At 29.6% G+C, this 19,891-nt stretch overlaps 3 protein-coding genes across 3 annotated transcripts; 2 read left to right on the forward strand and 1 right to left on the reverse strand.

Annotated features, from left to right (window-relative positions):
• Nucleotides 1-1,292: 1,292 nt before the first annotated feature.
• On the reverse strand, nucleotides 1,293-2,290 carry BNAA01G36120D. The gene is made up of 2 exons (XM_013814776.3): nucleotides 1,739-2,290; nucleotides 1,293-1,611 (listed from the first exon to the last, which is right to left on the reverse strand). Exons 1-2 carry the CDS (start codon nucleotides 2,256-2,258, stop codon nucleotides 1,556-1,558), a joined length of 576 nt encoding a protein of 191 aa, XP_013670230.2. The 5' UTR covers nucleotides 2,259-2,290; the 3' UTR covers nucleotides 1,293-1,555.
• Nucleotides 2,291-10,440: 8,150 nt separating this feature from the next.
• On the forward strand, nucleotides 10,441-12,589 carry LOC106376862 (transmembrane protein 87A). Its single transcript, XM_013816992.2, has 5 exons — nucleotides 10,441-10,757; nucleotides 10,839-11,772; nucleotides 11,838-11,933; nucleotides 12,008-12,144; nucleotides 12,246-12,589. Exons 1-5 carry the CDS (start codon nucleotides 10,552-10,554, stop codon nucleotides 12,391-12,393), a joined length of 1,521 nt encoding a protein of 506 aa, XP_013672446.2. The 5' UTR covers nucleotides 10,441-10,551; the 3' UTR covers nucleotides 12,394-12,589.
• Nucleotides 12,590-13,631: 1,042 nt separating this feature from the next.
• On the forward strand, nucleotides 13,632-18,035 carry LOC125576362. Its single transcript, XM_048736278.1, has 5 exons — nucleotides 13,632-13,673; nucleotides 15,624-16,739; nucleotides 16,846-16,980; nucleotides 17,100-17,543; nucleotides 17,652-18,035. Exons 1-5 carry the CDS (start codon nucleotides 13,632-13,634, stop codon nucleotides 18,033-18,035), a joined length of 2,121 nt encoding a protein of 706 aa, XP_048592235.1.
• Nucleotides 18,036-19,891: the final 1,856 nt, after the last annotated feature.

Below are 19,891 nucleotides of genomic sequence, written 5' to 3' on the forward strand. Positions count from 1 at the left end.
ATAAAATTTTATAAAGTTATATCTTATAGTTGACCTAAAACTATATATTTTATATTAATCTGAAATTTATAAAATATACATCTTATAATATGATAAAATTGTATAAAATCATATTTTAGTACAATTTTTTTTGTTAATAATGTTATAAAAGTAATGATAAGATTGTATATAATAATAATCTAGTGAGTTAATTGTATATAATAATAATCTAGTGAGTTAACTACTATATAGTATTTGACTAATATATTGGTTTGTCTACCAAAGTGATTAAATTTATTTGACTATTATTTATTTATTTTAAAATCAAAATATTTGTCTATGACACGTCAACAAGTTTAGAGAAAGTTAATGATTAATGACATATTAGAACACCTTCAATGGGAATTCTATTCATTGGAATTCTAAACTTACGATATATATATGTATATATTGTATATGTTTTTTTTTAAGAGATTGTAGGAGGGGTTTTCCACAAAATAATGAACCTTACAACTACATACATATACATATACATATATGACAAGTTTGGAACTCTAATGGGTAGAACCTCTATTGGAGATACTCACAGGGCCGGCTTACAAGGGAGGACAAGTGGTGCGACCGCTCCGGGTCCGAGCCCGTGTCCCCTCCGTGTAATGATAAATAAGGGGTCCAATTTTTTATAAATCTATATTTTTATATATAAAAAAAATTATAAATATAATAAATAAAATTGAAAAGGGCCCAAAATTATTTGATATGTATATAGTTTTATTTTTATTACAAAATATACAAAATATTATTGATTAAATTTTAAAAATATTTTAAACATTATCTTTATATAAATTTTAGAGAGTTAAAAAAATTTGTTTTGCCCTAGGGCCCCTATCAGTGTTGAGCCGGTCCTGGATACTCACTATTGTAAAATAATTAAATCAACATTGTAAAAAAGTGAACCAATCAAATTATAATGTTTTAATTTAATCGTGTTTTCAAATAATAGTATGATAATCTATCTAATTCAACCACGTATTATTTAAGTTAGGACGAGACAATGAAAACTACATAATATGAACATTATAAAAATATAATAATTAATAAAAAGGTATATACACTATAGCGGATAAAAAGGACAATGTTAATCATTCTTTACGTGATACAGCTGGATTTGGTACCATACGAGAAGCACCAAACATAGTAACGCGCAGCGCAGCTTCGTGTTAAAGCGTAATTGTATGTCAATGATTACGTTAGAACATGATGATTAAACAAAACCATAATTCGCAACAAAATAAAGCAAAAGTTTTTCGGTATATTTAAAAGTACTCTATATATATATTCTCAAATAAAAAAACGAAAAATGACAAGTGACAAAATTGATTACATTGTAGACCCCATAGTTTATACAAAGTTCCAAAATTTTCCTCTCTTCTTTCCATATTTTACAAATTTTCTCCCACATTTCAGTTTTCACAAAACAGCCCAACCCAAAGAGAAAAAGTAGACACATATTTTGTTCACGTTTGAGAGAGAGAAGATTTAAGTTTTGAATCTCATACACCTCAAAAAAATCCTCTTATCTCTGGAGTTGAATATCCATCTTCCTCTTCTCTATCTTCTCCATAATAGATCCTATGATAACAAACATAAGAACATAAAAATATAAATAAGACGCGTTCAAGATCTCCAAACATGTCAAAAACGGATTAACATAATAACGATAACATTTTGAGGAACCTTAAGCTACACACTGACTTACCGGGTGGATAGCAAACAGGAGGATCTTCAAAGAGAGAGCGAGAGATTTGTTTATGAGCAACACCGATATCGAAAAGAACAAGTCCAGAAGAAGAATCATTCACTGCAATGCCTTTGACTGGTAACCAAAGAAAAAGCTCTTCTTGTGTCAAACCTTGAAGCCCAACAAGGCCACCATAGCTAAGATTTGCTTTAATCACACTATCAAAATATACTCTGTTTTCGAACCGAGCAAAACAAGGATTTTGTAACTGAACTTCGAGCTCCCCTGTCTTTACGTCTAGACTGTAACTCTCCACGTTGTCTGGAAATAAACCACCTGGTAAACCACGAGCTTCGAGGAGGTTTCGGATTGAGGATTGTGAAGATGGAGTGATGAATGGGAGTAGAAGAAGAGCAAGAAGAAGAAACAGAGACATTTTCTTGCTTTTTTTGTTGTTGGATTGTGAGATTTGCGTTTTGAAAGGTTTAAATGTTTGGTGTTCTGTTTTTGTCAAGAGAGTGGAGAAATGAGTTGTCATTTTTATCTTATGAGCTGGTTAGCAATGAGTGGTGATTATTCAAAAATACATAATATTAATAATATATATAATATTAAAAGATGAATAATAGCATTAGGGGTTGTACTAACTATTTGAAATCATAGTCTTTTCCCTTAAGTAAAGCCATGTTGAACTAATTGACGTGGTAACATCCGCAAATCACGGTTTGTTTCCTGGAAACATTATAATGGATTAAATATTAAAAAATATTATAATGGATTTTCTTTAAAACATAGATTAGTGGATTTTAAGTACCACTCATGGTGAAGTGTATCACACACACATTAGTCATACTTTTGTGGTGACTGCGGTTTGAGCGGTGTAGGACAAGTGGTTCAACTGCGGTGCGATTTTAACAGTTATAAAAATATATAGATATATAGTATATGTATAAATTTTTGTTACTGTTAACTGCAGGGCAGGACGATCGTCACCATTCGAAGACTATGAAGTATCTTCTCTGCTGCTGAATTTTCGGAAAAAATTGTTTCTTCTTTTTGAAAGGTTTTTATTTAAGTCAGTCTTACATTTAGACATTATTCTTTGTCTTGTCTAAGAATTGTACAAGTAAATGGGATGTGGGACCAAACATTCTTATCCGAACTAAAAATAGGGGTTGAAATAATGCAATTTGAATGATGAAATTCCATAACAAATCGTCAAATATAATTCGAGTACTTAAAAAACCGTTGTCTGGTGTGCGATAAGAGTGAGGCGTATCCCTTATATATTAAAAGAGAATCATTTAAAAAATGATAACCTTTATTTTTGTATTATTTACAAAATTAGCATGCTGAAGTGGATTCATTAGAAGGCTTCAATTCCGACGTGGCACTCACAGAATGAATGTGGTCGTACCATATTCAAAGCTCTTATTCACCTAAGAAAAAAATCATTTCCTACCATATAATAATGTTTCCACCGACTACCATAATCGTAGTTATAGTTATAGTTATTTACATCCCAATAAACCTGTCTTAACTTGAATCATGCAACTTATATGTCCAACAACGCAATAAATATGTCTTACATTGTATGATTTTTTTTTTTTATGATAACGATTATGATTATAGTATGCATAAGTACATAATTTGCGCCATTTTTGTCTTTGCTTTGTTGTATTACATTTGTACCTACAAAACAACAATTTTTGAGTTATTGTTCTTCTCATCACCATTGTCCATAATATAGCTCTTCAATTTAGTCGAACATGTTACAGAGCTTTTCACTGGAAATTTACGGAACACATTCCATATTCAGAAGGTCTCATTCCATTGTATATATGAAACATAGAATATATATCAACAACTTTTTTTTTTTTTTTTTTTTTTTGTAACACTTACATATATCAACAACTTATAAATTAATTTATATTAGTTGGTGAAGACTTAATTATGGATGCATTCCAATGGTGAAACATGATGCAATTTCAGCCATTATATAGTTTAAAGAAGTAGATTATTTCTCTCATTTTGGGTCGTTTGTTTGACCAATAACCATTTTAATTAAGATCGTTGGTTTAATGTACGATTTTAATATGATTTAACGTATAATCTATTTTTTTAAGAGACATTTACTTTAGATTTGTTGAACTTATATGTTATAATGGGTATATACACATGCATTTAATAGCTTAAATAAATATAGTGATGATAGCGGATTCATGGTTTCACAAAAGGAAATATTTATATTAATGTAAGAGTGTGTAGTTCAAGGTCAAATTTTATATCGGGCAACTTGAATCATGCAATTAATTATCTTTATATTTTAATTATTTAAGACTTTCAATAAAAGGAATGTACATAGTTATTCTGAAACTTGGTTACCAAGTCTAATATTTTTTCATGCAAGTAAATAAAAAATATATATGCAATTTTATGAATCCCTATTCTATATTAGTGTCTAACTAAAATTTAATTATATCAGTGTAACTGAAAGTTTCCTATATGTATTGCTCATTATGCAATAATTGGCCGAAATTTACTCCTTAGTATAAAAAGTTATCTCTTATATATTAATAGAAAAACATTAAAAAAATTGTAACGTTAAGTTTGTATTATTTATAAAAAAACCTAATTAGGATGTCAATTTGATTTACATAGCATCATAAGAATCAATTGAAAAATTAGTAAGTCCAAAATCCAATTGCTAAAAAAACTTATATTAATCCAAACATAAATGTATATACTATGGTAAACTTAAAACTCGACGATCTCATTAAATTAATACTCGGTGATCTTCCTAAATGAGATTTTCTTTAAATGACACAAGGTTGGTTTATATTGTGATCCAATATAATATTTTTTTTTTCTATAAGAAAGTGAAGATATACTCTTAGTTCGTTTTATTTAGACAACAATTTAAATCAAAATTTGCTATATATATATATATATATATTATGGCTTAAGTATTGCATGCTTTTGCTATAAATCCAAAAGTAATGATTTTTTAAGTGTTAGTTTTTTTTATTAATAGCAAAGAGTCAATTTTGATATAAAAAATAGCAAAGAAACGCAGCTATTCAGAATTGTTTTGTTAATAAAAGAAAAAAAAGAATATTGTTCGGTTCTCACGCCTTCCTCGCCTACAAAAATTTATATAAAGAGTAATACATAAATTAAGTTGTTTTATTATTACCAAACAAACTTATATATCAAATATTTTTCCTTGCAACACAATTCTTTAAAACTTAAATTATGAAATTTATATTGAAGATTAAGAAAAAGCTTTGGCACCTAACTTATTTTTTTTGTAGTCTAGGAAAACATTAATAGTAACCTTTCGTAGTAGTTAATGATATATATCACGTTAACCTAACTTTCATCATTTACAAAATATCAGTTGCAAACAAATAATATTATCATCTTTGTACTTGGCCCTTAAATATAATAATAGTCGGGCTGTAAAATCTTTTGTTGTCTTAATGTGGCCCATAACCAAACTATACTTTAAATTATAAGCTTAATCCAATTTGTAATTATCTTTTTAATATTTTAATTTTTCATCTTATGTTGTCAAAAAAAAATGATATTCTGAAAATTAGTATAACTTCAAAATCGAAAATTTATAAATTTTATTTACTGATAAGTTAGTAAAATAAAATATCCAATTGTATCGGCCCAACATATAGATGATTATATCAACAATCAAAAATTATATACATATATAAACAATTCGATCATATATAAATTTTAAATTTGTCAATACAATATGTTTAATTAGACAACAACTACTTATTTCGAATTATCTATAATTGAGGTCGCTTAAATGTTTTTTTTTAAATTTCAACTGAGCCCAAGGAGGGTCAATCATAAACTGCCTGTTTAAATAAATAAGAAACGTTTTCACAAAGTTAATTCTTCCACCGAATTTTTAAGCTTGGTACAAAATTTTGAGTAAGTTCTATATGGTAAGTTTAATTTAAGATAACAGTATACTTTGTCACCAAGTATATAATTTTGACCATTGAAAACAACTTGCCAAATATGTTTGTGGTAGTTATTGAAAATTTACATAAATATTGGTTCAATGTATCACACTAAAATATGTTTTTAAATAATTAATGCTAATTATTTTAACATTCTAAACAATCCGAAAACTTACATATGCGTACTATATATTTACGGTTGAGTTTTCCTTGGAAATATCATCAACTTTTCACAACTTTTAATTTATGATTATAGGAGTATTAATGATATCACATTTTAATTGTTTGATTTGGGTTTCTATATTTTTCTATGTGTACCAAATATTTATACTTAGTTAATTATTCTATATTGAAAAAAACATAAATACAAATATATTTTGACCAGAAACACATGTATTCAGAAATCATGAGATTTTACAATATGAAAACATAAGTTTTTTTAATAAATATTTCACCCTGCGCAAGGCGCAGGTATTATCCTAGTAATACAAATAATGCAAGTCAATAGAAAAATATTGCTATTTTGGAGTAGCTATATGGCACTGAAAAAAAATTTTATCTTCTCTACTAAAAGAAAAATACTACTTTTATCTACTACAAAATAGTCATACTAGAAATCTAAATACATATATTCAAATAATTTTTTTTATTGTTTACATTAGTTTATTTAATATATAATATTTCTAAATAATTATAAAGATATTAATAACAAATGTATTTTAACTATAAATGTAAATTTTAGTTTTAGGAATAACAAAATCTATTGAGAAAAAATCTAAAAAATTCATTTTAAAAATTTAAATATTCTTTTAATTAATGCACTGATTAATTTCAAAATTAGTAGTATAATATTATTATAAATTAATTTTAATTAAATTTTTATTATAAACAAAATAATGTTTTTTTTGCTAATTTTATAAATTTTATATATAAGTATATTCTACATTATATTAAAATAGAAGTAATTAATGAATTACATATTAAAATTATGTTTTTTTGCAAACATATAAAATTATGTTGAATTTGTAAACCAATATATTTTGAAAAAAAAACTTTCAGTAAGATAAATAAGTAAAATATTATTCACCGTTTAAAGTGACTAAAATATCATTCACCTTTTAAAATGATTAATATTCATAAATTATGTAATAATTTTTACAAAAAATAAAATTGTTAACATATGTTAAATTTTAATATTTAGAACTATATATCATCTATTTAGTTATTTTTAAAATTTCAGCAATATATTATCATAAACTATTATATACAAAATAATATAAAATTTATATTTATAAATGAAATGTTACCTGTACACCGTGCTGGTTAAAATCTAGTATGTTTTTATAATACAATGTATTCGTAAATCACAACAAGACCAAGTCAAATTTCTGTTAACACTTGGAAAGTAGGAACAGACGAAGATTTAATCAGTCATAAAAGTTTTATATGTTCAAAAAATTATATTAAAGCACATTTGTTTATCAAATATTAAAGCACACTTAATAGAGATTAGGTTAGCCGTTTTCAACGATAAAAAGAAAATACAAGCTAAAGAACATGAGCTTAGAGTTTTTGGTGATTAGTATTTTCTTGTTAGAGAAGCAACTGTTGTTGCAACTGTCAGTGTTGATATACAAATTTTGTGTAGTCACATATATGATTGAACAAGTCTGATCAAATTGTTCAAGTAAATTCAAATAAAGGTATTTGTTGAAGAAGAATCTCATATCTTTGATCTTTCGTATTATCCACATTCTAAGTTTTTCATTTGGTCTAAGAGCTGGACAACCTATACGATTTGAAATATCGCCTTTACAAGTTGAAGTCTTGGAAACAACATGTACAATATGAAATAACTAATTGCGGTTCAAAGCTTATCACGCTAGACGAAAGAAAGTTTGGTCACTGAAAATTTTGGGTGAGACATGTCATTCAGGCGATTGATGAAGAAGTATGATTTGTAGTCATTAATGGTTGGACTGAACCTACAATGATCAGCGAGGAAAACAAGGTGGTTACTAAACTTCGCAATCTTTATTGAATCTTATCATTACGAAGAAAACATGTGCATAACGACAAAACTTTACAGAAAAAAATTTACGATAAAATTTTATCATCATAAATTGAAGAAAAGGTGATGAAGACTTTACAACAAAACATACAATCGTCGTAAAATCGAGGTAATTCTACGAGGAAAATATTTTATCGTAATCACATGTATGTTTACTACAAATTGCCGACTAAGAAGAAAATTTGTCGTAAGAAATTGTAAGTTAACAAATCGTTTACGATGAATAAGTTTACAATTCATTAATGACAAATGTATGAGTAAAAGTGATGTGTTAGGTGGAAAAGTGTTTGTAGTGTGCTATACTAACAAACTTTTGTACTAAATTAGCTGTTATATGATAAAACCATTATATATTCATCAGCTGTTACTTACCAGTAATAGAAAAAATTCCTATATATATGTCATTTCTCTTAATAATAAAATACACAAAAAGAATACAAAAACATGAAAAAATAGAACAAACTCAAAGCTCAAAGCCTAAAACTCTGACAAAAAATTATGCAACCATGTTCCTTGAATAGAAGCCTCATAACATGCAACGTACTCAACTTCTATAGTGGATGTGTATATCAATTCTGACTTCTGGCTTTTCCATGAGATGACACCTCCACCAAGGAGATACACATAGCCGAGAGTACAATGTCTAGAATCTTTGCATCCACTAAAATTTCAGTCTGAAAATCCAACCATTTGTGAATGTGTTGATTTTCGATATGTCAACATGTATTTTCTTATTCCCTTTAAGTATCTCAAAACTTTCTTTGCAGTTTGTCAATGAGGAAGTCATGGGTTACTCTGAAATTTATCCAGCATGCCAACTGTGTGGCTAATATCAGGTCTGGTACAAACATGTGCGTACATCAAACTTCCCACAAGAGATGCATAAGAATATTTTTGCATTTAATTACGTAGAATGAAAGTTTCATTTCATTCTACGGACGTTGCTTAAGATTAAGCGTGTCATTTTTATGCATAGGAACAATGCTAGAAGAACATGTCATCATGCTGAATCTCTCAAGAAATTTATCAATATACGTTTTCTGAGACAATCCTAAAATTCCTAGTGATTTGTCACGGAATATCTCAATTTCCATCACATTGGATGCCTCACCCTTATCTTTCATTTCGAAGGAAATGAATGAAAAAAATAAATACAAGAAAAAACTATTTCTCTCCTAATTTGATAAGGAATAATTATAGTATATTATTTCTTAAATGTTAAAGAATGTAAAAAATTATATGTAACAAATATTTTTTGTAAATAGTGTAAATTGTAAAGAATATTAAGGAATTTACTATTTCCACTCATTTTATTGGTCGACATTTAGAACCTTGATGAGTGATCTAATTAGAATCTAGATTTTATTGGCTTTGACTTTGGTTTCTAACTGAGATTGGTTTACCAGGCATTTTCTTTTTGAGAACTACAAATTTTGGAGTTTATTTGAGGAGAGAGAAAACAATCTGGATCAAAAAGGATATTTGTGATACGTGATCAATTAGATGCGTTAGTCATTTAACAATGGATGAAAAACTTCCTACACTGAATTAAGCTATAATTTTGATACGTGATAATATATTACATATAATATTTATATTCTCACCTTTTTAAAGGTGATTCAAAATATATAAATAGTATCTCTTTTTTCTTTAACTTTGAGTGAAATTTATTACTAGGTCCAAAAAGAACAACCAGAAACACACAAGTTCAACACATAAATGGAAACATCAAACCAAGTTTTTGTTCTTGAACTAGCACTTAAAGCTCAAAGTCATAAAAATAGATTTCATTAAAGAGGTAAATATACATTTATACTCAATGGATTAATTAATCCAAACCTTAAAAATATATTACATATAATATTTATATTCTCACCTTTTTAAAGGTGATTCAAAATATAAAGATAGTATCTCTATCACAACTAAAATTTCAGAGTATTATAATTTAAAAAAATTAGAGAGACTAGGATAGCACCAAACCAAGTTTTTGTTCTCAAACTAGCACTCAACGCTCAAACCTTAGAGTTTAGAGTTAAGGGTGGAGTTTTAGAATTAGGGTTTAAAATTTTATAAAATAAAAAATAAATACTAAAAAACTGAAAATAAAAATTTTAAAAAACAGTTTAAAAATTATTTTTGAATTATAAAAACAAAATTTGAAAAAAGAATAAAAACAATTTCAAAAAAAAATTTTCGAATCTGAAAACATATAATCTGAAACTATAAAAAAAATTTCTTTTTTTCATTTTTTATTTTTATTTTATTTGTTTTTATTTATTTTTGTTTGTTTATTTAATTTTAAATCAAGAGTATTAAAAATATTTTACCCTTTAATAAATGTTATTTTTGCGACTTTTTCCTTTTAGTACCATTTTTGAGATAAAAACTCAAAATGTGATATTATTAACAATTGTCCAAAAAATTTATTTGATATAACTTTTTGTGCCAACAGTTATCTATCCACTATTACATTATTTTGATATTCATTTGATATATCAATGCAGACCTAATTTTTATGAGATGAAATTGGAATAATAATAATTATTATTATTATGAAATTCTACAAATTACCAATGAAAAGCTATAGTTTCATACTTCCATTTCATCAAAAAATTGATTTCTAGATATGTCTAACTTTTAAGAGTAATTTATTTTTGGTAATAAAGTGAATCTGTTTGACAAAAAAAAATAAAATAAAGTGAATCTTCGATCAGCTCCGTACCCAAAATTCCTCCTCCCTTGCCCGATCGAGAATCTTCGATCACCAATTTCCAATGGGATTCTGGGCGGCTTGGATTCTGCTCCTCCTCATCGGAGCTTCCAATGCCTCGATCCACGACTACAAGAAGGAAAAGTTCATCCCACAAGCCAATTCTCGATTCTTCCATGGCGGCAGCGAAGGTCTCTACGCCTCCAACTCTCAGGACCTGAACACTTCTTCTTCTCCCGATATATCTCTTAAAGGAAAGTCCTTTATAAGGTCAATCAATCAATCTCTCCCTCCTCATCACCTTTACTGATAGAGTATAGCTAACGATTGTATAAGCCTCTCTTGTCTTAGGTTTGCTGACGTAACCTTCGTGAGGACGATGGAATCCGCTAGCAAACAGAACCCAATGCAGTCCACCGCAGGTCTGGTCGAGGCGATACTACTCGAGGTGAAAGACCGTGATCGAATCGGCGGATCTTTTCTCAAGAGCAATGCTATTTGCTGCACCCCTGATCTTGCTGATGCTGGCTCTTGCACTCTCGGGGAAGTTATTATCAAAAGAGATTCTAATGATGATAAGTGGCCGAGACAGATCAAGACTTTCTTTAAAGGGAACAAGACGGAAGCTGCTATGCTTCCGGAGACCGTGGTGATAAACAAAACAGGGATGTACTATCTTTACTTCGTGATATGCGACCCGGGGCTGGACGGGACTGTGATCAGAGGGAGAACGGTTTGGAAGAATCCCGACGGTTATTTACCGGGAAAAGTGGCTCCTCTGATGAAGTTTTTCGGATTCATGTCTTTGGCTTATCTCTTGCTCGGCCTCGTTTGGTTTCTGAGGTTTGTTAAGTTCTGGAAGGATATCATTCAGCTGCACTATCATATCACTTTGGTTATCGCTCTTGGTATGTGTGAGATGGCTGTTAGGTACTTTGAGTACGCTAATTTTGATTCTACTGGGATGAGACCGATGGATGTTACTCTGTGGGCGGTGACGTTTGCTTCCATTAAGAAGACGCTTTCGAGGCTTCTTCTTTTGGTTGTCTCTATGGGTTTTGGGGTGGTGAAGCCTACGCTTGGTGGGATGAGCTCGAGGGTGCTTCTTCTTGGAGTCGTATATTTTGTTGCAACGGAGGCTCTTGAGTTGGTTGAGCATTTGGGAAACATTAACGACTTTTCTGGAAAGACATTGATATATTTGGTGATTCCAGTGGCGATATTGGATGCTTGCTTTATTCTGTGGATTTTCTCATCATTGGCAAGAACCCTTGAGAAACTTCAGGTAAGAGAGACTCAGTAAGCTACCTTTTTTTTAGCTCTGCTTATCTTTCTAATGTCCAACTGCAGATTAAGAGAAACATGGCTAAGCTTGAGCTTTATAGGAATTTCACCAATTCGCTCGCTGTCTCTGTTCTGCTCTCTATTGCTTGGATTGGTTTTGAGGTAACGACTCTTGCGTGTTACTTGAAACACTCTAGTACTCAAAAGGGAACATTCTTATTTGTCTCTGTCATCAGCTTTACTTCAACGCAAGCGACCCTTTAAGCGAACTCTGGCGAATGGCGTGGATCATTCCAGCGTTTTGGAATCTACTATCTTATGGCCTATTAGCAGTCATATGCATCCTTTGGGCTCCATCCAACAATCCTACCAGGTTCTACCATTTTTTTCTCAATTCTTTTTGACTTCAATCGTGCAAAGATATGAAGACTCTTATTTGGTTTTCACCGAGAGATGTATATTTGCACCTTGCAGGTATTCATACTTAGCAGAAACAGGAGACGAGTTTGAAGAGGAAGGTATATCGTTGACGAGTGGTGGAATTAAGATTACAGGCGATGTTGAAAGGAATGAGCTTCTGTACGGGCTTGCAGACGAGGTTGAGGAGGACAAACGTGAGTAAACTTCAGGTAGTAAGTAGCCTATATCTAATGAGTCTTTGCATCCTAGTTTGTAACCTTTATGTAAATCCTTAAACCTTTGTGCCTGAGTAAGTTGTTTTATGACCCTTAAGGACTCTTATTTACTCACATCAAAGTTCTTGTTGTCTTACTTGTTTACTATAAGGACAAAAGTTCCATTGAATATCTTCTGCTATATATAGACTGCTTTTTTTACAAAGTATTAAAAATTCTATAACTATGCTATTAAACTTGCCAAAACTTTGTCAAGAATCTCACAAAATATTTTTATAAAGTAAACATAAACTTTAACAGATGGTTTATTGACATTATTTTATTAAATTTGATTTAGTAAATATTTGGAACTATATAATGTTGATGACATTGTATAATATGTTGTATGATATATGCTAAATCATTTTAATAATTAATGTCTAAATATTGTAGATCTATATTATTAGTTATAAGATATGGTGTATAACGATATTTGATTACAACCATAACATTTGGCGAAAAAGTATTTTATTTAAAGTGTATCACATGAAATGAGAAGTAATAATAGAATTCATTTAAATATATTAAAATATTACATGGTTAGAATAATTAATGGTAAGACTAAAAATAATAAATAATTATATATAAATCCAACAAGCTTTTTATAGTCGATTTTTAGAATAATTTTCTTTTAATAGTATATAGATTATATTTTGATAAACGGTTTAAAAGTGCAAATTTTTTTAACATTCGATAAAGTATAAATATAAGTAGTTGCTAATTTTTAGTATTTTTGTGTTCTAAAGTTTTAAAATTTCATTACGTTTATAAATATATTTTGTGAAAATGTTTGATTTAATGGGTTTGTTAACCGAGTTTGCATTTAGTCTCAGTAAAAGTCAAACTTTTAATAATACTTTTCAAAGCCTAATCTCCTATATATTAAAATAGAAGAATCACAACATTCTTTTGTATACACGTGTGACGTGTCATTACCTAATCATTCTTAAAATTCTTAGAAAAATATGTTGGTCTATTAAAATATATAATATTTTTTAATCAAATTAATCTATCTTATTAAAACTCAAGTACAAATTATGTTTATAACAATTTTTTTTAAGTTTGTTTGGAAACATAGATTGTAGTTTAAAAGAAAAAGTTTGTTTGGAAACATAAATAGCAGCATATTAAGAGAAAAAAAGTAATGGGCTTATATTTTTAAAAAAATTTGGAAGTCTATTATATTATGAGAAACTATCTATCTGGTACCAAATCGGATTTGGTTAAGGTCTCTTTAGGTTTCGGGTTTCCAGGGTCAAAGATTTCAGCATCATTCTAATATTTTTAAATTTCAATTCGGGGTTCCCTTCGGATTTTTGTGGGTTCCGTTCGAGTTCGGATAACTCATTTAAATTACTTTTAAAATTTCAAAATTCATTATATACTTTTAGTTTCTCAAAAACTATAAAACAATATATTAAAAATAAATTTAGATAACATTTGTCATAATAGCCAAACTTAATATTAAATTATTTTAGTTCAAATATTTGGACAGAAAATCAATAATTATTTTAACTATTTTGGTGTTTTAAGTATACTTTTAATATTTTATATATACTATTGATTTTTTTTTTGAACAAAATATATACTATTGATTATTTTTATATATTTTCAAGTATTTAAACCAGCTTAAAAGTATCATATATATTCTAGATGTTATATATATATTAAATCTAAAACTAATTAATATATATAAGTATATAAATCTATTTCAGATACATTCGGGTACCCGGAATACTTTGGTTCGGATCGGATTCGGTTTCGGTTCTTCAAAAACCAAAATTTTGAATAATTTGGATACTTAATCAATTTTGGTTTGGGTTTGGTAATATTTTTTCGGATCGATATCGGTTCGGTTCTTCAGATTCAGGTATTTTGCCTATCCCTTATATTATTGACATGAAAAACAAATAGAAACATATCTTTGAAAAATACATCCGCGCGGATCAAAGTCTAGTCATAAATTAATTATTAATGTTTTTCATTGTTTCTTTAAATAAAAATAACGGAATTACCAAATATAGTTAAAATATATATGACAATTAATGATTTTGAATAATAAAGGCTTGATAAAAATTAGTCTATTCTCTATCATTTTTTTGAATTTTAACCTATTAAAATAAATTAAACAAGCACATTAACTATATAGTAAAAATTTAGATTTTCTCTATACATTATATTTTAAATTTTTAAAAATGACTAAAGTTAAAAATTTCACATTGAAATTATTTTGATGCATGCTTTAATTTTTTTGTTATAACAAGATATAAATGATTACAAAATTATATAATAAGAATTCTCATTTAATAAATAATAAAATTGTTTAAAATAAATTTTGTACCATATAAAAATACAAATGTATTTTAGTTTTGAAATTTTCTTTGATTTTTTTTTAATAAAAATTTTGAACATATATTGACCACTTAATATTTAGTTTTAAAACTTTTCATAATGTTTTTAAAATTATAAATGATTAAAACTATTAAACATCCCACAAAAACAATTTGTTATCAGTGATTCAAAAATTCTGTTATAAAAAATAAAAATTATCAAAAAACAATATGAGTATAACATATTATTTAACAGATATCAATATTAAAAATATACTATATATCTATGTTAATATCATTAAAGCTTAATTTTATATCATATAAAATAGAAAACAAATCTCTATCAAGCTGTAGTTTTTCAGGGAACACCTTTGATCGTATAAGAAACTCCTATTTAATAGAGCTGTTTATGCAAGTATTTTTCAATTAAGAAATAATTGCTTCTATTTTATAAAAAAAATCACTTAAGATATAAACATACAATCAATCGGCAATTGTGGATATTAATCATTATATCAAACAAAATCAATTAAGATATATATATAACAATAAAAATGAAAATTTAGTTAAATTAACTTGAATTTAATTAAAATTATAATCATCAAATAAATTCAATGTAAATACATTAAATAATCCAAAATACAAAAAAAATGAAAAGAATAAATAGAGCTAATTAATAAGAACAAAAAAAATATAAATCAACTTATTGTTAACGTTTTACCAAACCTAGACCTATAAAAATAAGAGCACTAACTCAAGAAATTTTAATTTATCTGACCAAACTAAATTTAGAGAACTAAAATATTAATAAATATGCATAAGTTTCTAAATAAATACGATTCTTGCAGGCACAAGAGCAAACAGAGGAGATCTCTGTTGCTTCTTTACAGGATCTTTTGACCTTCCGATGTCCTCCAGTTTCCTCAGTCTCTCTGGTCTCTCCAGTAACTGCTCAGGAAATCTATGAGGCGCTTCTTTCTCTGCCTAATGACAAGGTGTCGGGACCGGATGGGTTTACTAAAGAGTTCTATGTGGCAGCTTGGAAAGTGATAGGACAGGACTTCATCACAGCTATCCAGTCCTTCTTCCTATTTGGGTTCCTCCCGTCTGGTATCAATGCGACAATACTCTCTCTTATTCCGAAGACTGAGAATGCTGAGAAAATGAAAGATTTCCGCCCCATTGCCTGTTGTAACCTTCTGTATAAGGTAATCTCCAAGGTACTTGCAAACAGATTACGAATTATTTTTCCGGACGCCATTGAACCTAATCAGAGTGCCTTCATTACCGGTAGACTGCTCCTTGAAAATGTGTTACTAGCTTCAGAGTTGGTCAATGGCTATCATAAGTCTGCTGCTACGCAAAGAAGTGCTATCAAATTTGATATCTCCAAGGCTTTTGATACAGTCAAATGGTCCTTTATAACTTCTGTGTTAAAAGCTATGGGTCTGCCGGTTCAATTTGTGCATTGGATTGGTCTATGCATCTCCACTGCAGCATTTTCCATCTCAGTTAATGGTAGTCTGGAGGGCTTCTTTACCAGTGCTAGAGGTATCAGACAGGGGTGCTCACTTTCTCCCTATCTCTACGTCATTCTTAGTAATGTTCTGTCCAAGCTTCTCAATAAGGCAGCAGCGGCAGGAGAGTTTCAGTATCATCCTCACTGTCAGGGAGTAGAATTGACACATCTAAGCTTTGCAGATGATATAGTAGTGTTCACTGATGGATCAGTTGATTCACTAAGAGGTGTAATGGAGGTGATGAGTGATTTTGCCGCGATGTCAGGACTCCATATCAACGCGTCAAAATCTACTATTTTTGCCGCAGGCCCAGCCTTGGACACACTTTTAGAGGAAGCTACAGCTATGGGAATCAGTGCAGGCACGCTCCCAGTCCGTTATTTGGGTTTGCCGCTGACGACTAAATCTCTCACTCCGATCGATTATGAACCGTTGATCGATAAGGTACGCTGCAAAATGCTAACTTGGTCTAACAGAAGTTTATCGTTTGCGGGTCGTCTTCAACTTATCAATTCGGTGATTATGAGCACTGTCAACTTTTGGAGTTCAGCATTCATTCTGCCAGCCAAGTGCCTCGATACTATTGAAAGTATGTGCTGCGCTTTTCTTTAGTCTGGATCTCCCAACCAAACACATAAGGCGAAGGTTAGCTGGGCAGAACTATGTTATCCCAAAGAAGAGGGTGGTTTGGGTGTAAGACGACTAAGAGATTCTTCTATGGTATTTGCGCTTAAGCTTATTTGGAGATTTTTTACGGAGCATACGTCACTGTGGGTTTGTTGGATCAAATTCTATTTGCTCAAGGGTAGTTCCTTCTGGGATGTAAGGGATACACAGAAAGGGTCTTGGATGTGGAGGAAACTCCTCAAACTTCGAGATACTGCCTATAATTTTCTCAAGTTTGAGGTCAAGGATGGTAAATCAACTTACTTCTGGTTTGATAATTGGCTAGATAAGGGACGCTTGATTGATATCACGGGTGCAGCTGGTACCACCTACATTGGTCTACCTTGGCGAGCTACTGTTAGCGAAGCGGTTAAACAGAATGAATGGGCACTACGAGGACAGCAGAGTCGACACTATCATGATCTTCATGCTGCCATCATAGCTGAACCAGTCCCTGATGCTCAGTATGGACGAGATGTGGTCTTATGGAAAGCTGGAGATGATGATTATCATGAGAACTTCTCTTCCAAGAAGACGTGGGACCAAATTCGAGTGAAAAAGGGGCCAGTGGGATGGAGTAAGGTTGTTTGATTCACGCAAGGGGTGCCCCGGTACTCGTTCATTACTTGGCTTGCTGTAAAGAATAGGTTATCCACTGGTGATAGGATGCGGTCTTGGGGGATGATACAGGGTTGTACGTTGTGTGGCGAGGTTGATGAGACAAGGGACCATTTGTTCTTTGCATGCCCATACTCTTATACGGTTTGGCATGGACTGGCAAATCGTATCATGGGTTCTCATACTGATCCGGACTGGCAGCTCACACTAGACTACATGGAGGGGTTCCGAGATGGGTCAATGGATACTATTCTTATCAAAATGTTGTTTCAAACAACTATTTATCATATCTGGAGGGAACGGAATGCGCGGAGGCACCACACCAGTTGGATGACAGCAGAAGCTATGAGCAAGACAGTAGACAAAGCGATAAGGAATCGCATTTCATCGCTTAAGTACAAAGCAGGGCATAAGCTTGAGGGGCTTATGCGACGGTGGTTCACTCACACTATGTAGTCATGCAGCTCTTCTATCTTTTTTACCTTATTTTAGTTTATACTTAGTCCAACATAGTTTAGCAAAGTAGTTACTAAAACTCTTATTCTTTGTAATTGTTAGTTTCCATAAAGGAAGAATAAATTTGAAATTTCATATAAAAAAAAACTCATGCGGAAAAAATAATGAATCACATTTTTTTGGAAATTACCGAAAAGCATAAGTTATAATAATTACATAATCAATACAAGTATTATTCAACAATTAGTTTGAAAAATATAAGATCTAACATTGCTTCAATCAAATAATAGTAACTATCATATATTTTAACACTTAGGGGATGTATTGAATCTGAAATTTGAAGTGATTTGATTTTAGTGAGTTTTTAGATGATTTTAGATAAATATTAGAATTTGGTATGATTTTGTTAAAGAACTCTAGAATCTCATCTAAAAACATTTAAAATGACAAGTAAAATCCCTCTTAAGCACCTTCAAAACATTTAAAACACTATAAAATCTTCAACTTAAATTTTGTTCAATAACTGTGGATTTTAGAGTGTTTGTTAAAATAACAAGTTCAATAACACTTAATTTTAAAGTATTCTCTAAAATCATCTTTTGAATAACAGTGGATTTGTCATTTAAATAAAAATCATCTAAAACTATTATTTGAATATACCCTAATCTCCTAATACTTATATAAACAAAAATTCACACTGCTCCGTTCAAACAAAGGTAATTACCTATATAAGAATTTAGTTAACAATGAGTTTGACGCTTAACCTTCTAATATATAAACAAAGAATGTATAACCAAACTTTTAACACAAAAAACAAAAATACCATTACAATTAATTAAAAAATATAAATGTATTCATAAAACTTAAAACACATTAAAAACTTACAATTTAGGATTAAACAACAACAATACTAAGAATTCAAACAAATTTAGTTATGTAATTAAAATTTGGTGTACACAACATAATCATATTCATGCCAAACTTAACACAAAAGAAAATCAACACAAAATCATATTTTTTTTAACAAACCGATCCATCAAATTCCGCGCGTAGCGCGGACTTGCCCTAGTTTTAGTAATAATAATGTTTATTAATAAATGTTATTTTTGAAACCATCACCTATAGAACATACTATTCGATTTCTTCACAGTCTATACTAAGCTACTAATGCAAGAAATAATATATATTAGTTTTGAAACCATGTCTTTTTATATCATTTTGAAACCATCTCAGTTTTGAAACTATCAAGTATACATATATATCATGTAAAATCTACAAAAAGGTGTCAATTTAATATAGTGTATTAATATTGAAATATTATACGTAGGTATAAGCAATAATAATTTGTGTTATTAGATGTAGATATTATGGTTAAACCATTTTTTGTATTCCAATTATAACTTTAATGAAATGATAAGAGATTAACTATAAATCTCAATGGCACAAAAGTAATATTCCAAGAAAGTTCAAAGGCAAATATGAGAAAGGCATCCGTGAAGACTTCATTGTCAATATGTTTATCAGATAAATTATCCTTTACAAATTCTATTAAAATAATATAATAAATTTAATTTGCAAAATACAACTTGAAAAGGAAAGAATATTCTAATATTCCCAAATGATATAAACATTTGCAGAAAACAGCACGCTGAATTTTCATGTGGAGACTATTACCATAACTACAAAGAAAAGAACAAATTTTACATTGTTCTCCGTTTAAGAATCCAATAATTTAGCTAAAAAATTGGATTCAAAATTTCATAGTTATTGTGAAAATATAGTTAAAGAAAAAAATTGAAAATAAATTATCTATGCAGGCTCTATTTTGATATTCATCAACTGTCTCCTTACAAAAA

The sequence above is a fragment of the Brassica napus genome, chromosome A1, assembly GCF_020379485.1.
Source record: "Brassica napus cultivar Da-Ae chromosome A1, Da-Ae, whole genome shotgun sequence".
NCBI lineage: Eukaryota > Viridiplantae > Streptophyta > Magnoliopsida > Brassicales > Brassicaceae > Brassica > Brassica napus.